A 16,889-nucleotide genomic window follows, 5' to 3' on the forward strand; every position below is an offset into this window, starting at 1 on the left:
ATATATAATATTAATATTAAGCAATATTAATATTGATTAATATTAAGCAATATTAATTCCTTAATACTAATTAAGGAATTATTCACACAGTGGATACTAGTTCCACTGGCAGATTATTTAACTTATAACAAAACATTATCTGCCAATAGAACTGGAACTTTTTCATCAATATTAAGGAATCATTTACTTAAAACAAGCTCCTATATCTTGTCGAAAAGTTACTTTTAAGTTTGATTTGTCTCATTTGAAGTGTGATAGGATATATGCACAGGAAACTAGACCAAAAACACTCGGTAAGATTTGCAGTGTATGCATTGTGTATGCATTCGAACCAAACTCCTAGGTTTCACTTTTTTGATCCGTTACGTATTCTCCAAACGAACCAGACTTTCAAGGCAAACAGACTAGAGTTTGTTTTAAGCGGATTAAACAGGGCTGGTGTGAATTCACCCTAAAATGCATCGTACCTGAGGATTCACAGACTTACTAGCCAGCACACATCAGAGTCACAAAGCTGGTCTGATCCAGAGCAGAAATCATATTTGTCTGAATTCTGTTAAAATATCGGTTTTTCCACATTACCAGTGATTGACGTGATGAATCACAGGGAGACGGGGCAAACCACAGAGAGCTTTTATTTCCCTCCACAGGGTGCCGGTTTGTTAGCTCCTTCCGTTATGGCTCTCTGACATTTCTCTGACTGAAAAACTCACCGCATACATCGTTACTTTATGAGATGAAATTTGAGTTGGAGACTTAAATAAAACTATTTTTGTCTTGGACTGGAGTTGTTTTATACATTAATACCAAACAGTCCCAAAAATAAAATTTCAGCTGCATTTTTAGCTTCACTGTGCTTGTTTTTTTTTCTCTTTCAACATTTTGTTTGAGATAATAATCAGTTTTTATAATGGAAGTGGGTAAAATTATCAAGAGCTCTAAGTGGAAGAATGTAAATATTACACATGCCCTTAAAAACATACCAGCATATCAGCAGTATATTATTACCACACAGTAATAAATGCAGTAATCTGTAATTAATGATATCTGCAACCACCATAAACTGACACTTTTTATTTTCTTTAGTTTTATGAGATATTTTTCAACTGTGTGTTCAGTAAATTTATGGATTAATCCAGAATTAATGTTTTGAAATAAAATTAAATTCAATGTGTGTTAAATTCAGCTGTGACAATTCGTTTCATAAACTCAAACATAGTTATGACTGAGAGGCTCAGAGATACATGCAGGAACACTCACATTCACTCACAGTCAGTCATAAATTAACACTCATGTCTGTGGACCGTGGGAGGAAGCAGGAGTACCCAGAGAGAACCAACAGGAGGCCACACTGCAAAAATACAGAATATTACAGAGGAGTTCTGGTCCAGTTTCTAGTGTAAATGATTTAGTACACTGGAAATACAACAAAACAAACTTACAAGTAACTTTTCAGCAAGAATCAGCAGTTTGTCTTAAGTTAATAATTCATGAATATTGATTTTTGATTATTGATTATTTCACTTTTAGCGAGATTCCTATGTTACAATATCAAGGAATTATTTACTTAAAACAAACTCCTATGTTGCTTAAAAGCTACTTATAAGTTAGTTTTCTCAAGTATACCAAGATATTTCCACTAGAAACAAGACAAAAATACTCTGTAATGTGTTGTATTTTTGCAGAGTGGAAGAAATAATAACAGATCAAACTAAAGCAACAAGACTAAAATGACTAATCTGTGTGTATTTTTGGCATGGCGATAAGGAATCAGAGTTTTATATTTTGGGTTTATTACAAGGTTTGGGATTTATTTCCCACATCTTTATTCCTTGTGTCCTTTATTTCAGAGTTTTATCTTGCAAAAAATGTTTCTTATTTTAAGTATATTTGCACCAGAACTAGAGAAAAACAATTGGTAAAATTTTGTTTTATGTATTTTGACTAATTTAAATCCAAAGACATGGTCATATTTTTATCATTAATAATAATATTTGGCTTTGGATTTAATTCCTGAGCTTTAAGAAATCTTTAAGAAAATTTTAAAATGTCATCACCCTTCTCTTAATGTCTGATTGATTAATTGCTTCATCGGGATTAAACATGGCGACTTTCTGGGTTAACTTTAACTAGACCAATAACTGTAATTAATGGTAATTACCTTCAATGAACGTAAACATGTGATCCAGATCAAACTCAGCAGCTCTGAGTGGGTTAGGCTGCTTGAAATGACAGAGGATTCGTGAACTTCTAAAGCCAGTCGGTTCTTTTACCTGTTCGGATCCTCAGAGCTTCTCTTCCTGCAGCTTCATGTTTCCCAGCAGCCAGAAGAACCAGAACCAGAACCAGAAGGAGAAGAGCAGCGTGATGTTTCCTCAGCAGCGCAGGAACTCAGGTTTTCACCGAACCCCCGCTGCTGCCGGCACTTTTCCGGTCCAATACAATCAGGAAAACAGAAAAAGGTCCCGGCGATGTCCCACCTTCCTCACGGCCACGCGCGCACATGCACGGTTTTTTTTTTTTTTTTGTTCTTTTTTCAAAGTGGGGGCACGTAAACAGGGCACGAGGGCAGATAACGCTCAGTAAGCGTGCGTGTCCGATTGGTTCCGAAGCTTTCCCCCCCACTATTAGACCCGACTTCAGGCGGCGCAGCGGACGGTTCGGGTCCGGTTTAATGAGTCCAGCTGGTGTGGATGAGGTTAGTGGAGGGGACAGCAGGAAGCCCACGCAGTTGTGGAGCCCCCTGGTGATCAGCCGCGCTCCCGAACACAAAACATTTCCTGCTGTGGGAATAATCTGTTCTCCCGAATCACACCCAGCAGACAAACAGGTCCAGATAAGACAGAACAACCAATAAAGACATAAACATTTTATGATGCTCATGATTAGTAAATCACCGGCTGAGGGATAAACTGAAGCGTTTATTCTAATTTATTTAATTAATGATGGCCTATTATGATTCAAATTAATATAGCTCTATATTAAACATGTTCATTATATTTTTTTATACAAAATCAAAAATTTTAGTCTTCTCATTTTGAGCTCCTGTCAGAATGAGCCATTTTATACACTAAAAACAACATCAAAGAGATGTGGAACTGTCCACAACAAAACAGCCATAGTGGAGCGCATACAGCGGTAAAACCAGCTGATCAAATGTCTAATGATGAAGTGGGTGGAGCTCCGCCTGGGTTGCTAGGTAACGGAGTAGTGCCCGCCCATTGTGACGTCATAATCTGGAGGTTTCTTGAAATGGTACTTTTTCCAGATACCAAAAAACATGAACTAATTTCCAAAACAGCTGGATGTTTCTTTTTAGAGCTTTTAGAAGAAGTAAAAACTCAAATAGAAGAACAAAAATGTACAAAAGTGAATTTTGCACAATATTGCCACTTTAAATCTGACTCTTCTCCTCACTGGTTTTAAATTGTTTTATATTTTAGCTCAACATTAAATGCATTCCATTTTGTTTCTGATCATGATTCATTCATTCACTCTATCGGGTGTCTAACGAACTTTTACATGAACAAAAACCCAAACGTCAGTTTTTTGATTGGCAGGGCCGTATTTACAAGCCTGTGGGGCCCTGGGCTGGAGACAATTGGGGGCCAATCAAATAAGAAAAAATTATTTTACTAACGCAAATTTCACTGCATTAATGGTTAATCCTGTAAATCAGCAGGTATGAACTGATGCTTTGCTTAATAATGATAATCTAATAAGTTTAATATTAGACTGTACAGTTTAATAATAAGGTCAATGCGTCCTCTAGCCAATAACTCCATGTTGTTCCCAAAGAAATCCACTATACCTGCACAATTTTTAAAGACTGAATATTGTTTATATTCATAAAAACAAAAATATTTATGCAGCTCAACTAATTTGGGCGTATGAGTTTTAAAGTACAATTTTGTAACCCATACATTTTTGTAACAACACAATAAATATAGGAAAAATAAGCTTTCTTCTTTCACATAGCAACAAAAACACAAAATATTATGAAGTATTTTTGGTCTAGGTTCCAGTACAAATCTCTCAGTACACTTGAAATGAGACAAAACTAACTTATAGGTAACTTTTGATTATTTATAAAAAGTCCATTGTAGATTTTTTTCACTTAAAACCTGGGAAAAAATCTGTCAGTGGAACCACAAATCCTTTTTTAATCAATATTAATGATTAAAGCAACTTTCTATATCTTGCTAAAAAGTTTCTTGTAAGCAGTTTTGTCTTATTTCAAGTGTATTTCAAATTATTTGCATTATAACTACACTAAAAACACTATGGAGGATTTTGTGTTTTTGCAGTGAACCAGCTTATTGCAACACTTTGATTGTTTAAATATTTTCAGTAATTTTTTTAAACAACCTCCCTCGTTTAAGATAACTGCACACTGCTCTGAACACGATGCGGTGTGGGAAAACCGACATGTTTGTTTTAATTTCTTAGATTGAATTTCATCGAGACGGCTGACGCAGGACGCTAACATTCCTGATCACTTAAGGTTTAATGATTCAACAATCTCTTATTAAACTTTGACCTTCTTTGGCTGTCGGCTCCCTGCCAGTCAGAGGCCGTCCTGCAAGTCGGCGCTAAACAAAACACAAGAACGCGTCTTCGCCTCGGTGATGTTCTGAATCTGCAAATCTTGACACCCACAACAATCAGGTTTATCGTGGACAGAATGTGGAGTCAACAAAAACTGTTTGTGTGTGTGTGTGTGTGTGTGTGTGTGTGTGTGTGTGTGTGTGTGTGTGTGTGTGTGTGTGTGTGTGTGAAAGTTAATGTACAAGACAAACATACACGTATGCATGACCCTCAGGGTGAGTGCGTCTTTGAACAGGATACACCCGGTGGACCAGGAAGCCACTTAGTAACACACACACAAACTCTCCCTCCTCTGTACCTCTTCCTGGAAATGATCACCACCCACCCACACACACACACACACACACACACACACACACACACACACACACACACACACACACACACACATGTAAAAACACACACACTCCCTGCCCTCCACTCGTAACTCTCTTGTTAATGAAAAGACTCATTTGTGTATGTTTCTCTTGTCTGATGAACGAAAGCATCGACTCCAGGCAAACACCGGGGGTCAAAGGAAATGCCTCCACTGGGTTTCATCAAATTAACGGTTCAGAAAACTGAAATTAAAGTTTTTTTTTCCTTTCTGAAAGTCCTGGAGACTCGGTTCGACTGGGGATCAAAATGGCAACACTTGTTACATTTTCAGCCGGTGTGGTTTTCTCTCACTGCACTGCTTCAAACAAACCAAACTAATTGAAAAACTTGTTCCCCTCCTCGCCTGTGGGGGCGCTGCACCAACATCCACTGAAGGAAACGACACAGAAACCTCAAAAGAAGACATGAGCGCAACTTTTTCACTTTGACTATTCCTCAGGACTTGATTTTATTTGTATTAATGATGAAATTTCAAGAAGGGTCTTGAAAATGTTGTTTGCTCTTTAAATGTTAACCGTTATAATCCTGTCTTTCCTGGGAATTTCAACTTTTTTATTTCTTATTTAGAAAAAACTTGGAAAATTTGGAGTTTCAAAAAGTCAAACACTTTCAACTTTTGGAAATTTTCTGAATTTCAAATCAAACATTTTTGTCTTTTGAAATTAAAAATATTCTATTTTTTTCTTGAAAATTTCTGAAATTAATCTCAAATTTATCAAATTTATTTTTTCTAGCAAATTTTCAACTTTTGGAATTTTTTTTATTTTCAGGTCAAATTTTTGTCACTTTTAAACTCAGAAATGTAAAAGTTTTTTCTAGAAAATTTCTGAGGTTGATCTCAAAATTTCTGAAATTTTCAACTTTCAGAAATTTTCTGACTTTCAAGTCAAATCTTTTTAACTTTTGAAACTCAGAAATGTCAAAGTTTGTTGTTTTAAATTTTCAAGATTAATCTCAAAATTTCTCCTCTGTTTTGCTATCTACAATGGCACTAATATTCCATCATACCGTCAAGAAATATCAATAAATATGAAAATGTAATAAAATGCATTTTTCTGTGCAACTTAGTAACAGAAATCACACTTCTTTATGGGTCTGGTAACACAAAATAACACATGGGAATGCTTTTCAAGAGCAGCATTTGCTGTGCCATGCAGTCAGAGCCGTACAAAAAGAAGTCATACATAGCTTTTATTGTCATTTTTATGTTTATCCCATCAGTGTTGAACATGCTGCATCTTTACTGAGCCAAAGTAAATGCTAAACTGGACAAAACATATTTTGTTTTTCTTCTGCAAACCAGCCATCAACACACAATGCAGACCTTACATTCCTCCCCAGGCGGTTTGACGAGCACGCTCTCACTGATTGATGTGAAAACACCATCGCAGATTATAGGTGGGTAAGTAAACAGCACACTGGCTGCAACGAACCACAGGTCAGTCAGGTGAGAGCGACAAGAGACGTCAATGGTTGTTAATGAGTGTAAATACCTGGAATTCCTCACAAGTCTGTTCAAACAGAAGCCAATCTGCTTTGACAAGGAAGCAACAACAAAAACACACTCACTCATATATATATGTACACACATATGTGTAAGTGTGTATTCAAGTATTAAAGTAGTCGTTTCTCAGAGTAATTAATTAACTATCCGTGTCCTTTTAGTTTCTGCTTGTCCACATTTCTTGCGTTCAGTAAGCGGAATATTTTTTTCACTTCGGATAAACACAAACCCACCCAGAACTGCGAGTTTAGTTCGATTTGAGACCAATGTTGCAACATTTGTTACTTTTTTCAGCTGCTGTTCCCCTCCTCGCCTGCAGCAGCGCTGCACCAAGAACCATTGAAGGAAACGACACTGAGCGCAACTTCTTTCTTCAAGAAATGTAAATAAAAACGGACGTTCATCAGATTTTAACGGTTGTAGGATTTCTCTCTTGTCCATTTCTCCTGCTAGAGCTAAACTCTCGCATTTGTTTGGGTTGTATTTACCCAGAATGCCCTGCTTTTGGAGCGGTCTGATAGGCTTTCACATATACATTCAAACCGTCCCACAGTTCACTTCAACCACATCAAGACCTGGACGGACCGGAGTTCACTTTTTTGGTCCAGGTCAGAGTTCACATTAACTGAACTTTCTAGGCAAACAAATTTGAGTTCAATGAAAGCAGACTAAACTGGTGCGGCGTGAATGCACCCTGAGACTCTCCAGGTTTCCTAACATTCATGTTTTTGGACTGTAGAAAAAAAGCAAACCTCTATAAATCCCAAAAAACCTGCAGCTGATCAAGATTTGAACCAACAACCGTCTTCCCAGGAGGCAGCCATCGCACCTGTTACATTCCTTTAGTGTCTGAATCTTTTTCTTGTGTTTGTTTTTGGGTTATTTATGTTCAACAGGTCTTGCCATATGCAGTTCATTTCTCTGTTTATTATTGTTGTCAACGTGTTGCCGTATTGGTTTATTCCTTTGTTTAGCTTCGTTTCTTCTCTTCTGTGTTTGAATCTATTTTTCTTAGATTGCTGCAGGCTTTTTGGTATCTAGAGCCTTCAGTCCTAGCTTAGCTTCCTCTGTGTTAATTAGCCTCCTCCCTCAGTTTCCCTGCTTTATCCTCTCCTCAGCTCTACCTCGTTTCCTCTGATTAGCGTTCCTGGTTCTTTAGTCACTTTCCATTGCTGCCTCAGTATTTGAGCTCCTGGTTTTTCATTGTTCATAACTGGATTCTTCTGTTTTGTTTCTCCATTTCAGGCCTGATTCTTGTTCCATTCTCCAACATGGCAGCTCCACCCTTTTCCACAATGATAACAACATTAGTCATAATACATCTAATTTAATTTAGACAGAGACAGAATGTGAACATATCGGTCCGAACCGTTGTACCTGCAAAATTTTTCATCTGTTGAGGCATCTCAGACCAGAAGGAAAATGTAGTAAATAACAAAGAAATCAAAGAAAATCTGTCCGAAAATGAAGTTATGGGTAAAATATGGAAATTACATTTGACAATTTCCAGAAGGGACAATAAAACTGAATGTAATTTTGAAAATGTATCAAAATACTTTGTGGAAAAAATGAAGTAACAACGCCTTAAAGATGTCTCAGACGTCTTTTAGAAATCTGCACATTTTTCTATCAAATATGTCCAGTTTTGCTTTGATCCTACAATTAGACAAGAATATTTATATATAATATATAAGGGGTTTAGTTATATTTATAACTCAGCCTTGGTATAATCTGACCACATTATACATTCTCAGTGTTTCACTTGTTATCCAAATCTTCCTCAACAAACTGTAATCAAGCCTATAGATGTTTTTTCTTCAGCAGTGGAGTCTTACGCAGGGAGTGTGATTGGAGGCCGTTGTGGTTTTGTGCATTATTTTGTGTTTTACTTTGTTTTATTCCAGGTTTTATTTGAAGGTTTCCATTTCAGCTGGTTTTTAGTGACAGACTCGTCCTTTCACTTTTGGATTACGACTCAGACAATATAAAAAAGCTTTTTATTGGCTGCCAGTTAATGTTAAACCAGTTTATTTGTACACATTGAATGCTTTCTAAAAACAGCTGGTTCCCAAGCCTCGTTGCACATACATTTCTTCATGTGTTCAGAACTTGTTCCCTGTATTTGGTTACATATCTTAATTTATCAACTAATTTATTCTTATTGTGTTTTACGTGTGGATTATTTGGTTGTTGCAAACAGCAGGTGTGAATTTAATGTCAATAAAGAGATTAGACATAAATGTACTGTTTTCAAAACTTATTTTACCTGCAGTATCTTAAAGTTTTATGCTTGTTCTTCAAATTAAATTCAATTATTCATCACTACAGATCAGAGCTTTCAAGTCAGGAATAGATTCTAAATCTCCCAATTTAATCCAGTCAGAATAAGTAAATTGCTGGCTGTAAACGATCCAGTTTAAAAATTAAAATTCACCCATTTTCTAAAAGAGAAGTAAACCAGTGACTATAAAGAAAGGAGGATAAATCTCCTCAATTAAAGCTGAAACGTTTGTTCATCTGTTCCCATTAAATATTAAAGTCCACTATATACGGTCTTCACCTTTGATCACAGAACTAATAATAGATTTATTGTTTATAAACTTAAATGTAATAGTTTATATGATGAGGCAATAAAGAAGCAGTTCAGGTGTTACGTGACGCAAAGGTTTGGATCTTCCATCTGTGTTTTAAACCGATTTAAAGGTTCAATTTCAAGCTTAAAAGCTGTAGTGACATCTGGTGGAAAAACTTTTATTACGTCTCCTTTTTTATTTTTTACTGAGCTCCTCCAGGCCAGCCGCGTCCAGATCTTCACATTCAGCGAAAGTTAAAGTAAAACCATCACAGAGCCGCTTAAATCCATAGCAGAGATGTTTACAAGTCAAATTTTCAAGTCTAATTTTGTTTCAAATGACTGAAATTAAAATTCTGCCATCAAATTTATGCTAATTTACCACATGAACAACTAACACTTGAAATTATTTTACATTAATTCAACAATTATCTTCACAATTTTTTTTAATGGATGCAAAAAAACTTAAGATTTGCTTTGAAAATAATTTTAAAAAGTGATCATTATAAATATAGATATGGATTTATGTTCAAATTAAGAAAAAAATTTTTTAAATGATATTTATCTAATCCAAAGCAGTTTCTATCATTTCTATACATTTACAAGTATAATATTTTATCAATAGTTAAGATTACAAAATGAGAAAAACGTATTGGTCATGTTTACAGATGCAACCCTAATCCATTAAAAACAGCAAATAAATGTTTTTCATGTCGTTATTTTTAGATTAGATGTCTTGTAACAAAAAACAGACTTCAGCCAAATATGTATAAATTAGTAATAATGTATTGAAGAGCTTTTTATTGGTTGTACAAACATAAACAACAAACAATATGATGCTACACGTCTCCAACTGTTTATTTTTTTTATATATTCAACAATATTTTGATGTAGAAAATGGTGATCTCAACTTTCCTACTAAAAATGCCAAGAAATTTTGTCGAACCTCATTTAGAACTTTATCTCTTTGGTAAAAACTAAATTACAGCAGATCTTTGGAAATAAAGACTGTTTAAACTAGTCCAAAAACATTTAAGGACCTTCAAAATACTGTAGGATTTCTTAGAAAATGACTAAAATGTCAAACTCAGTTAAAACTCAGTAAAAGATCAGGTCTGTCATGACTGAAATGCTCAAATTTCATTCAAACAAACTCAGAAAATCAACAGATCTTTCTGGTAGAGCGTCTCCATATGAATGCATTTTGTTTGTTTTTCTGTAAAATGTTAAAAGGAATAATCTGAAAATGAGAACTTTGTATTCTTCAACAGGCTAAAAATGTATTATTTGGTAGTCTAGTTCTCCAGTTCTCTTATTCTTTCTGGTTTCCACTTAAACATCTTTGTCTCTCATGTGATCACTGTTCAACAGGTAATAATGTTTTATTATTATTTGTAATTTATGAGTTTGAACTAATCTGACTCTCTACAGCTGGATGAAGTCTGTCTGGAGATCCTCCTGCCCTCTCGTTGACTCCCTGCTGTTGTGGACCACCTGGTGAACCTTCATGTGAACGTCTCGAGAGCGTTTCTCCTGGTAACTTTTCCCGCATACCTGGCAGCTGTAGGGTTTCTCTCCAGTGTGGGTCAACAGATGCTTCTTCAGGTCAGTTTTGGTGACAAAGGCCTTGCAGCACAGGTGGCACCCAAAGGCCTGCTCCTTCCTGTGGAAGCGGATGTGGGTTTCCAGGTATCCTTTGGTGGAGAAGCTTTTGCCACAGAGAGAACACCTGAATGGCTTCTCTCCTGTGTGTGTTAGCATGTGGACGTTAAGTCCTCCCATTTGCCTGAAGGCTTTCCCACAGATGCGGCAGGGGAATGGCTTTTCGCCCGTGTGGATCCTCCGGTGAACTTCCAGGATTTGGACAGAGGCGAGACTCTTCCCGCAGGTATCGCAGGAGACGCGGCTGACAGTTCGGTTGGTGTTGTGGCTCCTGATGTGCGTAGTCAGAGAGGTGTGCTCGGTGTACGTCTTCCCACAAAACTCGCAGATGTACAGCCTCTCCCCACTGTGGCTCTTCTTGTGTCTCCTCAGAGCACCGGGTCGCGGAAAGCACTTCCCGCAGATGCTGCAGGAGTATGGTTTGATGCCTGTGTGGGTCCGCATGTGGATCTCAATGTGTTGAAAGGTGTTGCCACATATGTGGCAGACCTTCCCTTTGTCTTTGTGGCCCTGCAAGTGATCGGCCAGCGTCTCAGATGGCAGCAGATCCTCACCGCACACCCCACAGACAGACTGTGAAGCGTGGCGCTTGGCATGTTTTCTTAGATTGCCTTTGCTCTGATAACTCTCTCCACAGACTTTGCAGCTGTATGATGGACTAACTGACATCTCTGCATTTTGACTTTCTGTATTCTGGACTTCCTGTTCTCTGCCTAGTGGACGCTTGGCGCTGTGGGTCTTCTTGTGTCGCCTCAGAGCTCCAGGGCGGGGGAAGCGTTTGCCACAGACGGGGCATCGGTATGGCTTCAGCCCTGTGTGGATTCGCATGTGTGTCTCCATGTTCTGGAAACTCTTCCCGCAGACAGTGCATGTCCCACCACCCTCCCTGTGAGACTCCAAATGAGTCTGCAGAATGTCTGATGAATCCAGCTGCTCCCCACACACTCCACACACACATCTGGAGTTGCTGCTGTGTGTCGCTGCGTGTTTTCTTAAGAAGCCTTGACTGTGAAAGGAATCTCCACAAACTCTGCAGCAGAGTGAATCATCAGGAGGTGGTTCTACGTTTACTTCCAGGTTAGTTATGTCTGAACTATCATCCTCCCCTTTGCGGTGATCTTCATGTGTCTTCAGATGTTCTAAAACCATCTGGTTCTCAGCAAATGTCTTTCCACAGACCTGACAGGCGCTCAGTTTCACTCTGCTGTGGATCTTCTTGTGCCTCTTCAGTGCGCTGGCCCGTGGGAAGCTCTTGCTGCAGAAGTCACAGCTGTACGGTTTTACCCCAGTGTGGCTCCGTACGTGAGTTTCCATGTTCTGAAATCTCTTCCCACAGATCTCACAGAACCTGCTCGTGCCAACAGTTTTCCTGTGGGAGGCGAGGTGGTCGGATAAATCTCCTGGACCCTCCGGGTGTTTTCCACAGACTCCGCAGAGATTTTCAGGAAAGTTTGCGTGCGTTTCCGCGTGTCTGATGAGATTTCCTTTGTGACGGAAAGTTTTCCCACAGATTAAACATTGATTACTTACAGGTTCATCTCTTTTATCTTCTGTGTTTGTCTCTTTTTCATTTGAGGAGTTTTCGATCCATTCTTCATCACTTTCAGCAGCAGAAATGTCTGAGGAGGCAGCAGTTGCTGCGACTGAACGCAGCGGGAGGTTTTCATCATCTGTGGCCTCTTTGGCGGAGGAGCCAATGGAGACTGACGACGAAGAAAACATCTTTAGTTCATACAAATATTTTAACTTTTGTCAGATTTTCACATAAAACCACAATAATGTCCTTAATAGTAGAAATTGGGCCTGTGGCAAGCAATAAATCAATTTTCTCTTTTCTCTTTCATCACCAAAAACTGAAGTCTTCAGTCTGGTGCTTTCGTCTCAACTTTTTGTTTTGTTTACAGAGACTAAATAATTCATTTTATTTGTTATTTTTGTTGTCTTGTTTATTTATTTTGGATATTTAAAATGTTCATTAGAATGTAAGGTTTATTGATCTTTGAAAAATGTTGCATTATAATACTGTTATCTTACCTGAAAGATGAGATAATAGTATCTTATCTTTCAGTTACCTGATAAGATAAGGTATCTTATCTGATCTGATAAGATATGAAATTGTTTTTTTGAGAAAATGGTCTCAAAACAACAATATCATTGCTTATCTCAATAACTTCTGGGACAATTTATCACCCAGTAAAATTTGTTATTGTCACAGGCCTAGAAATAACAAAACAAAAATGGTTGAAGGCGTGCACATACTTTCACAAGACCCAGTTTTTTACTGTTTACATAAAAAACGGATGGTAAAACTTTTGTATTTATTAATGGCATTAGAAGACAGACATTCATGAAAGCGATGAAGAAATATAATTTAAGATAAAATTTAAGTCAAAAATGATCAAAATCGACCAATTTCCATTTGACTAAAAGGCCATATACTGAAAAATCTTATTTTGTTCACTAAATGCAGAAAAACTGAAATATTCCCTCTTAATCTGTCTTTAATCTCATCAAAGAGCTCATGGTTTGGCCCTCTATGTTTAGAGAAACCTAATTACGTCAGGGAGTCGTTTTCTGTTCGTTTCAGAACTACCTCAAGTTCGGAAACTGCAGCTCATTTTTGTTGTGCGTTTAATGTTAGTTTCATGTAATTGCTGAATTAAGATACAGTCTACTCATATGAGCCTATATGGGTCGCAGTTCTTGGAAACATAATGAGACTCTGGGGCTCAGACCTCGAAGAAAACAGGAAATCAGTATCAGTCAGCCATCAATAATAAAAAAACATTTATGCCACAATCTGGGCCAGAACGCAATGCTGCAGAGCGTCATCAGTGTGACAAATAAGTTCATTTAGTTGTAATATAAAGCTCCAATTTATTTACTTTACAGTAAAACTTAAGATCTGATTTTCTTATGATAGTCAAATCACTCTGCTGATCGGAATCAAATAACGTACCGATGGTATCAGCAGATCTGGGAATATTTTTACCCTTGTTGAAACAACAGATTTCCCAGAAAAAATGAATGACGAGAAGAAAACTAAACATATGAAATCAGATATATGGATATAAAGACAAATAACCCTTTCCTCTCACTGTAAGATTAAGACCAAACATTTTCCATTCCATTTAATTAAATGATTTTTTCAAAGTCTGGTCAATATAACTAATTAGCATTAAATAGATTAGTGCAGTAGTGAAAACACTTTTTTAACTTTCATATCTAACTATTATGCAAAGGGGCAAAGCAGTAAACTGGGGGACCTTTAAGAAGCCATTTTAAACTCTAAACTGGTTGATGGTTTCATTTCTGTTACCATGGTGATTTAACCAGGGTGAAAAACATCTAGATACCTAAAAAAATTTAAATTACTCTACAAATTAAACAAAACTGCATCGACATCTGTTTTGAGAACAAAATTTTGATTTTTATATGGTCAAAGAGGAGTAAGATTAACTAATTTCTGACAAAATATTGATTTGTTAAACGGGTTGAATAAAAGCTTTATGTGAATAGTCCGGGATTAAAAGAAAATGTCTGTTTCAGGGTATTAAAAAAAAAAAAAGAAGTGAAGTATTTGTCATTATAACAAAATAAATATGTATAATAATTAGAAATCTACCCATAATTCTACATGAATGACGCTGCTACATTGGATTTACGTTTCTTGTATTTTGGTTAGTAAATGATCAGCAGCTTGATTCTGATTGGTCTCTGGTTGCCTAGCAACAGTCGCGCTAGGCTGTAACATCAAGCTAGCGGTTTTCACCTGTTCGCTTCAGCAGAACCACCGGACTCAGTGCGGCCTCCAGCAGCCGGTTCTGCCGCTCCAGCTGCCGCCGGTACTCCTCCACCTCCCGCTCCAGAAGCTGAACAATCAGCTCCGCAGCTGAAGCCATCCCGTCCGTGAGAAGCGGCCGCAGGAGCCGCACCATGCGGCCCGAGCCTCTGACCGACTGGGCTTCCCCGGCGCGCCTCTCCAGTGTAGCCAGGATCTCCTCACCGACTTTGGAGAGCAGCTCCGACACCGAGTCGGTCAGGGGCCGGAGCCCGCAGCTCTGGGGGGACACAAACAGAGACATCCCGATGCAGAGCTCCGTCCACCGGGCTGCAGGAAGGAAAACAGTCCGGGTCATTGAGAGGAAGCAGAGGCGCAGCGCCCCCCGCAGGACCGGAGGAGCTGAACATGTCCAATTCTTTCTGTGGTCCAGGTTTATTTAACGTTCACTACAGTTAAAAAATAAGCAAAAATAATTTAATATAAAAATATATACTTTGCTTTCTATTTATTTTTTGACGTATTATAGTACATTTAGTACATGAAATGACATCAGACTAATGTAGTGCTTTACAAAGGATTCTCAATAACGTTTAAAATATGATTGTATTTTTATCTCTTAGTTGTATGATATTATTCTGTTTTCTGCGCTACAGTATTCTGTTGTATGATGTTTTAATGTTTTCTGAATAGGTAGTTGTCAAGAATGAGAATTTGTTCTAAACCCGGTTCAAGGTTAAATAAATAAAAAATAAACTTTAATTTCAGACAAAAATGAATAGTAAATATAAGAACACCATAAGCAGTTTTCAAATGATTGATGAACGTTTATTAAGGGAAAACATCCAAAGCAAACAGTTTTCCTCCCTCAGTAACACAGTCCACACTTTAGAGTGTTTCTACCACAACCTGGTAGCATTTAGTTGCATTCACTGGTTGAAAACAAGACAGGATTTTTCTGATCACCGGTCCGGGTGATGAGGCTCAAAATAGGCCCAGAGTAGCTTTTAATTTCCAACAACATATAAAAAAACGTTAACATATAATCAACATATTACACGTCCTGTAACGGCTTTAAATGTCAGTTTTTGGTTAAACCAGGTTCAGAGGAACATTGTGCTGAATTCATGAAGAATCCATCAGCATCAAGTCTTTAAAAAAAAAAGAAACAGAGACCGCATGCCAAGAAATGAAAAACAAACACATTCAACAGCTTCTCTTATAAAAAAAACCCTTCATAATATCATCTACAGAGTAAAAGATGGAGAAACAAGAAGCAAAAGCTGCATCACAGATTAAGATCAATGCTCAGTATTTTGATTACCTAGAAAAGAAAAAATATTTAAGTAGAAATTAATATCTAGTCAGTTTTTAATTTGTTTCAGCTTCTACACTGTAAAAGCACAGAAATTAGATCAAAATACTTGAAATTAGACCAAGTATTTTGGTCTAATTTCTAGTGAAAATGTTTTAATACACATGAAATATGACAAAACTAATTTATAAGCAACTTTTCAGCAAGATATAAGAGCTTAAGTTGATAGCTACTTAATATTAATGACAACGTACAAATTACACTGGTAAATTATTTCACTTCTAACATGGACAATGTCTTGTCTTAAGTGAAATAATAACTACGTTTTCATGAAATGAAGGAATTATTTACTAAAAACACATTCCTTTATTTTGAGGAAAAATTATTTGTAAGTTAGTTTTGTCTTATTTCAAATGTGCTAAGATATTTTCACTAGAAATTAGACCAAAAATACTTGGTGAGATTTAGTTTTTACAGTGTAGGTATAATAATTAGCACCAGAGGTCCAATTTATCCAATCTCAGCCTCAAACTTAAGGCGATTATAATTAGGAGAGATGAACAAAATCACCAAACCATAACATTTGACTAAATGAAACAGAAATATTTACATCTTGTCTGAAATGGTAAAAAAAAATGCATCAACTGTGGGACAAAATGTCAAACAGAAGATTAATAAAATCAGTTTCATGCTTGCAGCTTCTACTGGAAGCTCTTGATGCTCCAAACTGGTTTTACATCAAAGTAAAGAAACTGGACAAACCAGAGAACAGTTTTACTTTCACACCAGATCCTGCAGAGTGATAAATGACCCTGGTTTAGTTTTTCCATCCAACAACTATATTTCCATCATATAGTCAAACTACATTGAGATGCTTTGACTGTATGAACCTCATATATTATCTAGAGTTTTAACAGATATCTTCATATCTTCTCTGGGTTAATTTAACCCTCCACCAATTTGTAGTTCCGTATAGCTTATAATTTGGCAGAATAAATGCACGTAAATCGATTCTTATCAGTTTATTTTGACTTTCCAATCAAATATTTTCATGAATAGCAAAGATAAA

General features: G+C 37.0%; 2 protein-coding genes across 3 annotated transcripts in view; both read right to left on the bottom strand.

The window, feature by feature from the left end:
• Positions 1-2,781, bottom strand: part of npr1a (natriuretic peptide receptor 1a) — a 45,639-nt gene extending 42,858 nt beyond the window's left edge. The window contains exon 1 of one of the 2 annotated variants that reach the window (XM_008422285.2): positions 2,274-2,781. The gene's annotated coding sequence lies outside the window, so the exon portion shown is untranslated. Of the gene's footprint in view, positions 1-1,260; positions 1,327-2,273 lie in introns of those variants that run through there. The other variant, XM_008422286.2, reaches the window with a different exon arrangement.
• Positions 2,782-9,830: 7,049 nt separating this feature from the next.
• On the bottom strand, positions 9,831-14,938 carry LOC103472648 (oocyte zinc finger protein XlCOF6-like). Its single transcript, XM_017307402.1, has 2 exons — positions 14,497-14,938; positions 9,831-12,427 (listed from the first exon to the last, which is right to left on the bottom strand). Exons 1-2 carry the CDS (start codon positions 14,861-14,863, stop codon positions 10,488-10,490), a joined length of 2,307 nt encoding a protein of 768 aa, XP_017162891.1. The 5' UTR covers positions 14,864-14,938; the 3' UTR covers positions 9,831-10,487.
• Positions 14,939-16,889: the final 1,951 nt, after the last annotated feature.

The sequence above is a fragment of the Poecilia reticulata genome, linkage group LG11 (genome assembly GCF_000633615.1).
Source record: "Poecilia reticulata strain Guanapo linkage group LG11, Guppy_female_1.0+MT, whole genome shotgun sequence".
NCBI lineage: Eukaryota > Metazoa > Chordata > Actinopteri > Cyprinodontiformes > Poeciliidae > Poecilia > Poecilia reticulata.

Excerpts from the sequence above, each read along its gene's own strand:
- LOC103472648 (XM_017307402.1), bottom strand. The coding sequence starts at position 14,863 with ATGACCCGGACTGTTTTCCTTCCTGCAGCCCGGTGGACGGAGCTCTGC. Across the intron at positions 12,428-14,496 it reads GGTTCTGCTGAAGCGAACAG|TCTCCATTGGCTCCTCCGCC; the intron begins GTGAAAACCGCT and ends CTTCGTCGTCAG.